The 13,495-nt window shown below is 40.2% G+C and overlaps 1 protein-coding gene across 1 annotated transcript in view; it reads right to left on the reverse strand.

The window, feature by feature from the left end:
• LOC143034065 (xylulose kinase-like) overlaps positions 1-1,795 on the reverse strand; it is a 30,438-nt gene extending 28,643 nt beyond the window's left edge. Inside the window, exon 1 of the mRNA XM_076199967.1 lies at positions 1,576-1,795. Coding sequence (XP_076056082.1) covers positions 1,576-1,647 — 72 coding nt within the window. The 5' untranslated portion in view covers positions 1,648-1,795. The remainder of the gene's footprint in view (positions 1-1,575) is intronic.
• Between the last annotated feature and the right edge of the window lie 11,700 nt (positions 1,796-13,495).

The raw sequence follows: 13,495 nt of genomic DNA on the forward strand, positions 1-13,495 counted from the left end.
AAAGCTCAGTGTGTGCTGGGATTAAGTGACTTATGGTCCTGCCCATGGCACAAGTGGGTACATGAGGATGCTGGTATTGGTGTATTGATTATATTTATTTTGTAGCTGTAGTCGAATAACCCTCATATTCCGTGAATTGGCCTGATCATATTTTCTGTGGTTACTAATATTCAGAGAAAGAAAATGAGTAATACAACTGTAACTTTATTTTCAATAACACAAGTATTGTGGTGCATCATCAAATCATTGTACATCAGGCAGTTGATGCTGCCCACGAGAATTTGAATTGTATTGAAGAGATTAACTGCTCTAGATACAACCACCACACAAAGAAACTGAACAATTTATCCTTTACTGCCATTATCTAGTCTTAACAAGACTAACACCATATATCTTCCTTGAGTCACTTGTGGTCCAATCTGGTGGCCACTCCTAATTAGTTCACCTTTAGCACACACACCCACCCCACCCCCACCCCCTGTCTCCCCAGCAGGAGACCCACATCCTACAGGTAGGACCATAAGTCACTTTGAGAAGAGATATTATATTGTCTAGGGATAGGCATGGGGACATTGTAGTATGAAGTGTTTTGGGTCTTCTCTGTGGTGGCTTTTGCCACATACCTAGGAGCCATGGGTCTTCTGCAAGAGACCCAAGGCACTGGATTGATTGACTGACTTAACTTTCATATACAAACTATACTTGTGGGGGTTTTTTTCTGTCAAACTTGTATTATAAAAAATATTAGATTATAAGTGATGTTGAAGGCTATCAATCTGACAACAGGCAATTTCTACCTTCCTCCTCCCTGCCAGTGACATATAAAGACCCATACTAATATAACAGAAAACAGTACAATGTTTCTTCCCAGAGATCTATGAGAAGTACATAGGGATTTACTACTGTTGGATTAGTTTAGTTTAGTTAAGATGACACATACAATTTTCTTAAAATACTGTCATTGACTTGTTTTATTCAATAAACTTTATAAAGTCATAGATCTCCTGCAAAAGAAATTTTAGGCAATTGGTTAATTGACTCAATAAAATAGAATGAGCTAGAAAAAATCCTTCAACTTTTGTTGCATCCTGTATACATACTGAGCATATAATCATACATCAAGAGAAATCTGGAAATTGTATGGAAATAATAAATAACAAGCTCAAAGAAAATATATCTTAACAATAAGGAATTAAACACTATTCACCTATTACTTGGTTCTATAAATGGTAAGCTATCAGAACTAAGTATTCTCTCTGCTCGTCTTAGCCTATTAGTCATTCACCCTTGAAACAAGATATATGTTGAATGTTTAATTCTCTCTCGCCTCAACTTTAGTTTATTCTAACTTTTCCTGGTCTCAGGTCAAAAAGAACCGAAATAAATTTCAGAAATAAAAACAGGTGTTCATTGTTATTATTATTTTTCTATCATAACTTCTGTACTCTACTACCGGTAGAATAACTACTACTTGGTAACATCTTATCAGTACACTTTGTGAGGTTATTCTATGATTTACCGTTTCGTATTATAAACCAAACTATCGTGTGGGCGCGGCTTTTTCAGTTGGCTTACCCGTTGTGTGCTGAAGTCGAAACCAAGGTAGGTCTTTGACACCATCTCTGATGGATGCTCATTGTCTGCCATCTCGAAGAATGAGGAGAGACTCAAGCTGATAATGCTTTATCTCCCACTGCACAAAATGCAGTATAATCTATATTGGTGAATATGTATCCAGGGACGACACCTATTGCGTCCGAACACTACTCCTCACTGATGTCTGATTCTAGACTCGAGCTAAAAAAACTTTGGAATGTCAAGGATATTACATATTTTATTATACAAACTCGTACCAAATGTGCAATGATAAGTATATAAACATAAGATAAAATGTTGGATCCAGATCTTTCTGTGAAGTGTCGGAGGTTATTGCACTATCGGTCACCTGCTGAAATAACACCGAATAACCCATATCCTAACATGATTGCATTATGTCCCTACTCGGAATATGAATCAAATGACGGCTAATTAGAAGGCATACGTTTGGTGAAAACACTGACAATTAAATCCCACGCGAAAGCCTTCCATACAAGGCTGCAAATTCTGTTTAACTACTTCCCCGCAAGTCTGCAACAATACAAATGTAACTACACAATGCTTGTTGGTAGAAGAAATAGGATTGTCGAAAACCCATAACCCACGATATTGAATAATTGTTTTGATTTCTATACGTTTCCATGTGATCTCAATGCCTCTGACCTTAATTCCCTTCAGACAAATTACTCTCCTAGTCGCTCCCTCCATCCACTGGAGCGTGCAACTCGGAGATCTCGAAAACTGAAAAGTAAACAATACTTGGCGGGAAATTTGATTTATCAGATTGACGTTGAACAAACAATATTTACTCTGATCTCTCCCATAAAGTTTTCGATTCAAAACGCTTGCATTATGTTAGGGTAAGAAAGTGCGTTGTGAATCACAGATAGAATGAAAGGTCAACAAACGGTAATAAAAAATAATAAATGTTAGGAAGTATACCTTCCGCATAGAAGTAGAATTATGGAACAAGTTGCATGTTAATATAATCCAAGCCAATACCACAAACGAAATTATGGCAGCATATAATGAATGGAGGCAAAGAGACGGGACTCTATGAATACAGCTTTAGCTCTGTGTTGTTGGTGTAGATGTTTATGTGTCACATGAAAAGGTTGGATTAATTGGATATAGAAAAGACTCTCGATAAGGTGTCACACAAAATAGTAATATAGGAATTGTGAACCGTTATAGATGAATTGCAGGAAGCATAATGGGGTGAAAGAAGGATTTCTTGAAGAGTAGGCTCATGTGATCAATAAAGTGATAGTGGCCCAGACTTATTTATGTATGGTGATAAGCTCATGACAAGAGTAAAAAGTGAAGAGAATTGTAAACTACAAGAAGAATTTAGACAAGGTGTAATGGAGCCAGGGCTGGAAGATGTAGTTCACGAAAAAGAAACACAAAATACTGGCAGTGAATAAAAAAAAAGAGAGAGAAAAATAGGCCGTCATGGAGTTATAGAATGGGAGATGAAGTGATCATAGCTCTAAAAGAAAGAAAAAAAGGATTTAGGGTGCCATCTCTTACCTGATGAGGGCCACTCCATCCGGTGTCCTGCCAAGACTGGGCAAAGAGAGGATTGACACAGAAATATATATAAAAAAAAGAAAATAATAATAAAAACAGAGACCGCAGTCAGTCTAGCAACTAGCACAGAACTAGAGTATACAAATATGTAGTTGTGATGAGGACTGGTGTGATGTACCGTCCATTGAGATGCGTCATTGGGTATACAACATGGCGATAAGAATAAAATGCCATCATAAACTTAGAAGGGAGAAAGGGTGTGCCGCAGCAGAAGGGAAGGTCAGCCGAGCGAACGCAGCATCAGCGCCCGGCCCGGCCCTGCGGAGCGTACCGGGTACATAACACCCCCGCTCCCGCCCCAGTCGGTATAAAAAGCGGCAAAAACGGCTGCTGCCTCTAGCACCACCCTTGAGTCCTGTGCTGCCGCAGGGCCAGACCCAACGCCCCGAGTGTATAGGTCATGTGCTGCTGCCGGGCCAGACCTCTCTTCTTCAAAGCATCATCTAGCGCCGACCGTGGATCCCCCGGAGTTCCCGACGAGGATCTGCGTGACGGCGCGGCGTCCCAGGGGAAGACGCCGTAGCAACTTGCATACATCAGCCGCCCAGTACTACTGTCGCAGGTCGCCCGCCGCACCCACTGGTCAGAAGACGCGCCGAAGGATACCCGACTAATCGCCACTCTGGTGCCAGCAAACTCGCCGTCTGCTGTAGGGACCCCACGCCCACAACGCCTACTTAGGACTGACTGCTGGTACCTCCACCCGTCTTGCCATGCTCGCTGGTAGCACGGGCGCTGAAATTCTAACGGGATGTCCTTCCCCCTAGCCAGTCGCACATAGAAACGTATGTAGATGGCACTTCCATTGTAATAGATATATATTGTATTTGTCGTTTGTTTGGCTGTCTTCGCTTCCACACCATGCCTAACACTTTTGGTGGTCACCGGTGGGATGCGGATACAGACAGCCAAGTGCAGATAAAAAAATAATAACCAGTAGTGCCAAGAAGTGTAAGTCGAGCAGCAGGAAGAAAAGTGCAGTAACGGAATAGAAAGATAAAAAGGAATAAAAGTCCAGTGTTTGCAAAGAAGAAAGAGCAAATTAAAACGTGTTGGGAGTAAGTGCCTTGATGATAACTGGGAACATCACAGGAATGGATAAGTTCAACGCTTTCGACCCCGAGGAAGGGTTGATGAAGATGTGGCTGGACCAGCTTGAGCTCCGGTGTGAGCTGCTAGGGGTACCTGCAGCCAAGTGGGCCCAGTGGTGCCGTTCTGTGGTTGGGACCCGAGTACAGTAGGCCCTATCCAACTTGACCCCAGGGACTACATACGACAAGGTCAAGCGCACCCTGTTGGATGCTTACGGGGTCGCTGGCGAAGTACAAGAGGTACAGGACGCTCTTCACAGGCTTAGCCAGGGATCCCTCATTCTCAAGCAACTGGCCATAAAGGCTCAATACTTAATGGACATAGCCCTACGTGGAGCAGAAGCCGGGGTACGCCAAAGGCAGGTTACGCCTCCTAGCCAGCGATACAACTAATATGTATATATATATATATATATATATATATATATATATATATATATATATATATATGTGTGTGTGTGTGTGTGTGTGTGTGTATATATATATATATATATATATATATATATATATATATATATTTTTTTTTTTTTTTTTTTTTTTTTTACACAAAAAAGAGAATCTCTCATCATCCCAAATCCTCAAGAATGAAGAAGATGCCTTTAAGGGAATAATTCGTGAAAGGAAGAAATTCCTGGTGAAAAGTATTCACCTTGTAGCCAATTTGGTGGATCCTTGTAACTGTGAAGAAGGGGTAAGTAGTTTTTATTTTCATTTTGTAATAATATGTTCTTATTACCCCCAAAATCCAGTGTTGCCCATATGCCACTACATATGCCTCCAAGTCTTACTTGACCTGAATTCACCTGACCTAAATTACTAGTAGTATCTCTTTAAGATTATACAAGCTGTAGTATCATATACTAAAAATATTGTTGGTTTTCAAGTGGATACAATGCAGGCCATTTATGAAATTGCTGCACAACTGCCAAATGTTGATGAGACCCAAGTAATAGCTGAGTTGGCAGATTACAGGTCCAAATCAGACTTTTTTTTCAAAGCCATTTGTTTGGAGTGCTGTTGATAAGACATCAGCATCTTGTTGGTGGAACGGGATCTGTTACTCAACTCAGCTGTCCCGTGTTGCCTCAAATATCCTGCAACTGCCCCCATCCAGTGCATCTGTCGAGCGATCCTTTAGCAGACATGCATTGGTACATTCTGCGAGAAGGTATCGTTTGACCACCGACAGAGCTGTCAAGTTGGTGTTTATTGGGGAAAACTTGGCACTGGGCAATATGGACGATGCCCATGAATATCCTCGCCATGCAGCTCATGCCAGTAATCCACCACCACCACAGCCATCAACCAGCAGGGATTCTACTGCTTCAAGCAGCATCCCCACTTTCCAGCTTGAGTCGGACGACTCGGACCATTCTGAAGCAGATTCTGAGGACTCAATTGATGATCTGCCCAGCCCCGGCCCTAGAGTCATGATTTCATCTGATATAGAGGAGCCTGAGGAGGAGCGGCAGGAGCCACATGACATGGAGTGATGTAGTAAGGAAAATTTGTAGTGTTCAATCCCTGAAGATTGTGCTAAGACTAGAGTGGATTTTAGAGGACTATGATGGATATACATGGAGGAAACCATTTATAGCAGTCCATCAAACACATGTACAGCACATGGCTATATTGTATAAAGGCACATAGACTGATCAATGCTTGTTTGTTTTCAGGTTGATGACATTGCTGGTGTATGCAGACACAATATATTGGCAAATAGCTTCATGCTTATTTAGATTTTGTAAGGTTGCCATATTGGCCCATATACAGCATCTACACTTGTTGCAGCATCTGACAAAAAAGTCAATTACTTATGCTTATTTTTATAGTGTCTGAAGATAGGTACACATATGTGGAGGGATGAATCAAGTACTTACACCTGTTTTTATATACTCAATATTAATATCTGAGCAACTTTGGCAGTGTAATTTTTTTTTCCATCGCTACTCCTGGCTCTTCTCCCGAGCTCTCCCCAGAGAAGTGGAACGGACCCCACTGGATACCCTGCTGGACACAGCACGACGGGAGTCCGAGCGACAAGAGCGCCTCCATCAGAAGGACGAGCAAGCCCGTTCCCAGGCTAAAGACATCCCGATTGGCAACGAGGGTCAACCCTGCCCCGCCCTGCCCACACCCGTCCAGGTCCTACGTGGAGCGTGTTTCCACTACCGGCAGGTCGGACACTTTACGAGGGATTGCCCCGACCGATGCCACCAGTCTTGCCTTGCTCGCTGGTAGCACGGGTGCTGGAGATTTAACGGGATTTCCTTCCCCCTAGCCAGTCGCACACAGAAACGTATATAGATGGCATTCCCATTGTAATAAATAAATTTAGTATTTGCCGTGTGCTTGGCTAACAAAAGGAGTAAAATATAATGATAATATAGAACTAAAAAATGTATAGTTCATAAGAGAAAATAGTAGCTTAGAACTGAAAACTCCCAAACTAGGGGAATCAACTACATCCTGAGGCAAATAATTCCACTTCCAAAGTACTCAATACAAGAAGAATCCTTTTCGTATGTCTAGCTGATTATGTTGGGCTTGAATTTTAAATCCATGTCCCCAGGTAGCATTAATTGGAGACAGAGTGAATACATTAGTTGGTTGTATAATTGAGAGACCACGAAAAACTCGATAGCAATAAATAAAATCGAGTCTCATAATTCTACCCTTAACAAAGTACAGGTCGAGTCGGCGAAGTCTAACAGCATAAGCTATATCTGTCAGACATTTACTATGCTTTTCCCGCTTCTGTTGTACTGATTCAAGCAATTTCGAGTCGTATAGAAAACCCGAGTACCACACAAGAGAACCAAAACCGAGAATAGACTGAATGTCCGAGGTGTGCAAAGTGGACATAAATTGGGGGACCGACATGCATTGGATATGACTAGGTTATTATTTCCCCGTCAGAGGTATCGGATTTGAGTAACTTAGTTGTTATTTGAGTTAGTTGCTATTTGAGTTAATTATTGTTTGAATAAGTTGTTATTTGAGAAAGTTGTTATTTTCCCGTCTGGAGTATTGACTGCAATTTACGCCGTAGCATGCAGCCGATATTTTAGGGACTATATGTGGTGCCCCTACGGACCAAGATCACACATAATTTTGTCTATGTTAGAGGAAATCTCTGCTCATAGAGAAATGACGCCACTTTATTGTACTGCAGCTATCCCTCAGTTATGCTGACTCCCCCCCTCCTCTTAATAATGTCCTGTACTTCTTTGAGTATATATTTCCATTTTTGCTTCTGTCTCCTGTGGTACGGAGGTGAAAGAATACTGCCACCAAGTCTTCCCACTCGGATTGTAGAGGTAGCCAATATGGAATGTAGTGATGAGACTATGCATCCCGCTCTCGGTAACCCAAAGCCCTAAGGGAGTACATTCCTACGAGAAACCAAGGCAAAAGAGGGTCTAGGAGGAGTTTTCCAAGCATAACCGAAGGTTTAGGTCTTTTCATGTGCGTGAGTGTGATACAGATGAGAGTAAAAAGAAATATGTAGAATGATTGTAAGAAGGAAGATGGATGCGTTGACAATGAGTGAAACTAGGTTGAAAGAGAGGGGTGAGTTTGAGTTAGGAAGTGTAGTGGGGAGGGTGTCGGGAGTGAGGAAAGAGTGAGGGAGGGAAGGGGTGGCTCTACTAGTAAGTGAGAAGATAGGTAAGTGTGAGATGGCGTGGAAGGATGTTTCTTCAAGGCTAATATGGACGAAGATGAAACTGAGAAGGGAGACGTGGGTCTTTGTAAATGCATATGGGTCTGGTAGTGAGAAAAGTATAGAGGAACGGAAGGCTTTTTGGATAGATTTAAATGAGTACTTAGAGAGTTTTAGGAGGAGTGTCAATGTAGTGGTATTGGAAGATCCCAGTGCTAGGGCAGGGGATGAATCAATAGACCTAGTGTTTGGGAAATGTGGAGTGCCAGGTAAAAAAACATCGTGGAGAGTTAATGGTGGAGATGTGTTTAGAGAGTTGATGATAACTAACACAGTGTTTAGGGAAAAATCAACCGTAAATACACATGGGAGAGGGTGGTGGATGAAAGAGTGGTTGATAAGACATTAACAGATTAAGTAGTGGTATCCAGGAGAAGAGTTCTGGATGTCCATATTCTCAGGGGAAAGAGAGGGGGAATATCAGATAATTTTTTGGTGGAAGGTAAATTGAGAATGGAGGATAGTTTGAGAAAGAGGAAAAGGGCGTAAGGTAGAGAAGTGTAACATACAGGGGTATGTTACCCGGGGCAGTGGTGACATAAGGGGAGAGTGATGCGTAGTTTGGCTTGTGTAGTTTATTCTAGTAGATATGTGTGTGTCGGCCTAAGGACGGTCATGGCGTGGTCTCCAATTGGGGGACCGACCGCGAAGGCCTAGCGACGCACATAAGAATGAAGGAGACTGCAAGAGACCATATGGCCTACACTAGGCAGCTCCGTATCCATCACCACCTGTCATCCCCATCCATAAAGTTGTCTAATCGTTTCTTAAAACAACTGATAGTTTCGGCGATCACTACATGGTTACTAAGTCTATTCCATTCGTCGACCACCCTATTAGTAAACCAATTCTTGCTTATTTCCTTCTTAAATCTAAATTTGTCCAGTTTCAATTCATTACTGCGAGTCCTGCCCTTTGTTTTAATATGATGACCTTGTTTGTATCACCTTTGTTAAATCCTTTGATTCACTTGAACACCTCTATTAGATCACCCCGCACTCTGCGTCTTTCCAGTGCCTAAGCCTCTGTTCGTAAGGCAAATTTCTGAGTCCATGTATCATTTTGGCCATTCTTCTCTACTGATTCTATTGAATAGGTGTCCTTTCTGTAGGACGGAGATCAAAATTGTACCGCATAGTCAAGGATGAGTCTAACTATAGCTAGAGTTTGATAATTACCTCTGCACTTCTATTCGTTACCGCCCTTGCAATGAACCTAATGCTCTGTTAGCTTTATTCCTGGCACTAATGCAATGTCTCCTGGTTTTAACGTCCGAACTCACTAGAACTCCCAAGTCTCTCTCGCACTCAGTTTTCTCTAAAAGCGTGTTATCTAAGCTGTATCTATTTTCGGGGTTGTGTAGCCCTTCGTTTAACACGCTACACTTAGAGATATTGAAGTTCATTTGCCATTTCACCGACCATGTTAACAATTTGTTAAGATCATCCTGCAGAATCTCTGCGTCGTCTCCTGACCTAATTAGGCGTCCCATTTTAGTGTCGCCCGCAAACTTACTAACTCCATTATATATCCCATCGTCTGAGTCGTTTATGTACATAATGAACAAGGTACCCAAAACCGAGCCCTGGGGGACCCCACTAGTAACATTGCCCCACCTAGATTTTACTCATTTTATGGTGACCCGCTGTTTTCTGTTACTAATCCAAGCTTTAATCCATTCTAACACTTTTCCTCCTATGCCATGGGCTTTTATTTCATTTAGTAGTCTCTGGTGTGGTACCTTGTCGAACGCTTTGCTAAAGTCTAGGTAAATAACATCGTAATTTTCATTGTTATCTGATGCCTTATGTACTTTAGTGTAAAAGTATAAAAGATTAGTCACACATGACTTACCCTTGGAGAAACCATGCTGTGTATCACGAATTAAATTATGTCTTTCGATGTGTTCTCTGAGTCTAATTACTATTACTGATTCAAGCACTTTTCATATAACTGATGTCAAACTGATTGGCCTGTAGTTGCATATAGACGATCTATCTCCCTTCTTAAAAACAGGAACAACGTTTGCCTGCCTCCAAGCAATAGGCACAAAACCAGTGTCTACCGATTTATTAAAATATTTCAGTTAACTGGTTGCAGAGGTCAGACTGATTGACTGAATTGTCCGAATCTGACTGGACTATGGACTACCTAGGACAGAACACCCGTTCGCATGGGATCGGTAGTTGTACGAGGGGAAGAGATGTCTGCATGAAGATGAAAAGATAGTTGTGTATAAAAAACGGCTATTCACACCGGGCGATTTTAGGTACATTTATTTCGTGGGGTCGTGGCTTTGGAGGGGTGGGCAGGAGACTCTGAGTTGGGGGCAGGAATCAATGCATGTAACTGTGAGGCTACTTAGGAATACTTATTCATCTTAACCTCATCCAACAAAGTTAGGAAAGGAGCAGGAGGCTTAGTCCTAGGGAAAGGTAGAAAAATTGGAAATAATTTTTAGTGGTAGGTAAACTGACTGGCCTGCCCGGTCGGGACAGGCGGTGTGTGTGTATATATACTGTACATATATATATATATATATATATATTATATATATATATATATATATACACATATATATATTTATATATATAATATATATATATACATACACACACACACACACACACACACACACTTCAACGAATGGACGGCTTAGAAGACGTTCTGAAGAAAAGTGAAGTCTGTGGATCCCAACGCAAAGAGAAGTGCCTAGTGTTTTTGCAGGGTGGGGGGGAAATTGCTCGTGGAGTAGTGGGAACGTAGGGAAAGAGGAAAAGGGGAGGGATTACTGAGGGAAATGGAAGGAAATGAGGAGGGAGTAGACTTTGACCAGCCAGACAAGCGGAAGGTAAACAAAAGACTTAGCGAGGATCAAATGTCTAATAAAAATGTAAAGATTAGAAGTATAGAGAGGAGCAATACAGAAGAAAGTGACGAGAATATGTTCCAGGGATTTAAAGAGGGTGGGGGGGACACAACCCCCCCCCCCCGACTGATAAGACTAGAGGAGAGAGTTGATAAGGTGATCGAGGACTTGGAACGTAAGTTAGGTAACGTAGACTCCATTTTTCAAAGAATTGAAAGGTTGGAACAACTAGAGAAGGCTAACAGAAACTTAACTGAAGAAATAGAGGACCTAAAAAGACAGTTAGGAAATGTAAAGGAGGAGAATGAGAAATTGAAGAAGAATAGTAATGAAAACAGAGAGAAACTAGCTACAGAAGCTAAAAATTGGAGAATAACTCAAGAAGGGAATAAGGTTTCATTCACTGACATAGTCAAACAGCAATTGAAAGAACATAATGAAGACTCAGTTATTAAAGTGATGAGACAGAAGGAGAATATAGTAAGAGAATTAGCTGACAAAAAGAAATGTATAATTATATTAGGAATGGAAGAGAAACATAACCCAGATAGAACTGCAAGAATCAAGGAGGAAAATGAAAGAGTAAGCAGTTTATTAAAATTAGTCCAGGAAGATGAACCAGAAATTATAAAGGAAATTGAAGAAAAATTCAGACTCGGAAAATATAGTACAGATAAGACCAGACCAATTAAGATTAAATTCAGGTCACAAACAACAGCAGAGAAAATTCTATCCAAGACAGGGAAACTAGCAACAAATGATCAATATAAAAAGGTATGGATAAAAAGAGAAATGAATAAGGAGGAAAGAGAGGCAGAAAAGCAGAAAAGAATTGAAGCTAAGGCAAAAAACGAGGAAAGAACGGAGTCAGAGAAAGAGAGATTCTATTGGAGAGTAGTGAACATGAAAATAAAGCAGTTCGACATACTAAAGAAAAACATAAGGGAAACAGAGAATACAATGGAAGTGGCAGAAAACTAAGAGTGTCTTACACAAATATAGATGGATTGATAACAGGATTGAATGAACTGAATGATTATTTGAAAGAAAAAGAACCGGACATAATGGGAATTGTAGAAACAAAATTAAAAGGCCCACTACCACCCAACAGTGTAGGACATGATACATACAATTATTGGATTAGAAACAGAGAGAAAAAACAAGGGGGTGGAGTTATGTTCCTGACTAAGAAGGATATAAACGTGAAAGGTGTCATATATGGAAAGAATACAGTAGAGATGATTATGATAGAAGTGGAAGACCGAGATAAGAAGAGCAGAAAATTTGTGATCAATTATGTGCCTCCGAAAACAGCCTCATGGGAGGAGAGTGAACATAAAAGTATGTTAGAGGACACAAAGATAGCATTAACTAAAATAATGGAAGACGGAGGAAGAATAGTTATGATGGGCGACTTTAATTGCAAAGAAATCTGCTGGGAAGAAATGACAGTAAAGAGTGGTGATGACTCATGGGGAAATGCTCTACTTGAGATGATTACTGACCATTCAATGACACAATGGATACAAGAGAACACTAGGTATAGAAATGAAGAAGAACCATCGAGGCTAGACTTAATAATTACATCTGAACCTAGAATAGTGGACAAGATTGAATATAAAACACCAATAGGTAAAAGTGACCACATATTGATTGAACTGGAACTTAATGAAGAAAAATATATGAAAAGAAATGAACAATATAGAAAAGGAAGAATGATGTATGAAAAAACAAACTTTGATAAAATAAGAGAATTCTTCCAACAAGAAAACTGGGAAGAAATATACAAAGAAGAAACAACAGTGGAAGAGAAATGGAATATTTTGACAAAAATTTACAAAAAAGGAGTGGAAAAGTATGTCCCAAGACAAAAACAAGAAAAAGAATATGTAAAATGCTGGTACAACAAAAGTTGTAGGGAGTTAAAAGACAAAAGAGACAAAGCCTGGAACAGATGGAAAAAAGACAGAAGACCTGAAAAATGGAAAATATATACTGGTTATAGAAATGAATATGTACAAAAGTGCAGAGAGGAAAAAAGAAAATATGAAAAAGATGTTATAGAAAAGTGTAAAGATCAACCAAAACTATTCTACAGATTTGTAAACAATAAACTGAAAAACAAACAAGACTTAGAGAAATTAAGACAAGGAGGAGTTGAATACACTGAGGAAATGGAAATGGCAGAAATTATGAACAAACATTTTAAATCAGTGTTTACAAGGGAAAATATACAACCTGAAGAGATTGAGTGGAAGGAAAAAGTCCCCCCTATGGAAGAAATAGAAGTAACAAAGAATGAAATATTGACACACTTGGGTAATTTTGATGTCAGAAAATCGCATGGGCCAGATGAAATAGCAAACTGGATTCTGAAAGAATGCAGGAATGAACTGGCAGACAAAATACATAGCATAATAAGCAGTTCCTTAAAAGAAGGAAAAGTTCCAGAAGATTGGAAAAAAGCAAATATAGTACCTATATATAAAGGAGGAAATAAAGTAGAACCTACCAACTATAGACCAGTCTCTCTAACAAGTACAATAGCAAAAATATGTGAAAGAATTATCAAAAGTAGATGGGTAAAATACTTGGAAAAAAACAACGTACTAAATCCAAGGC

Source organism: Oratosquilla oratoria, chromosome 16 (assembly GCF_046742065.1).
Source record: "Oratosquilla oratoria isolate Oo_2021 chromosome 16, ASM4674206v1, whole genome shotgun sequence".
In the NCBI taxonomy this organism is placed as follows: Eukaryota; Metazoa; Arthropoda; class Malacostraca; order Stomatopoda; family Squillidae; genus Oratosquilla; species Oratosquilla oratoria.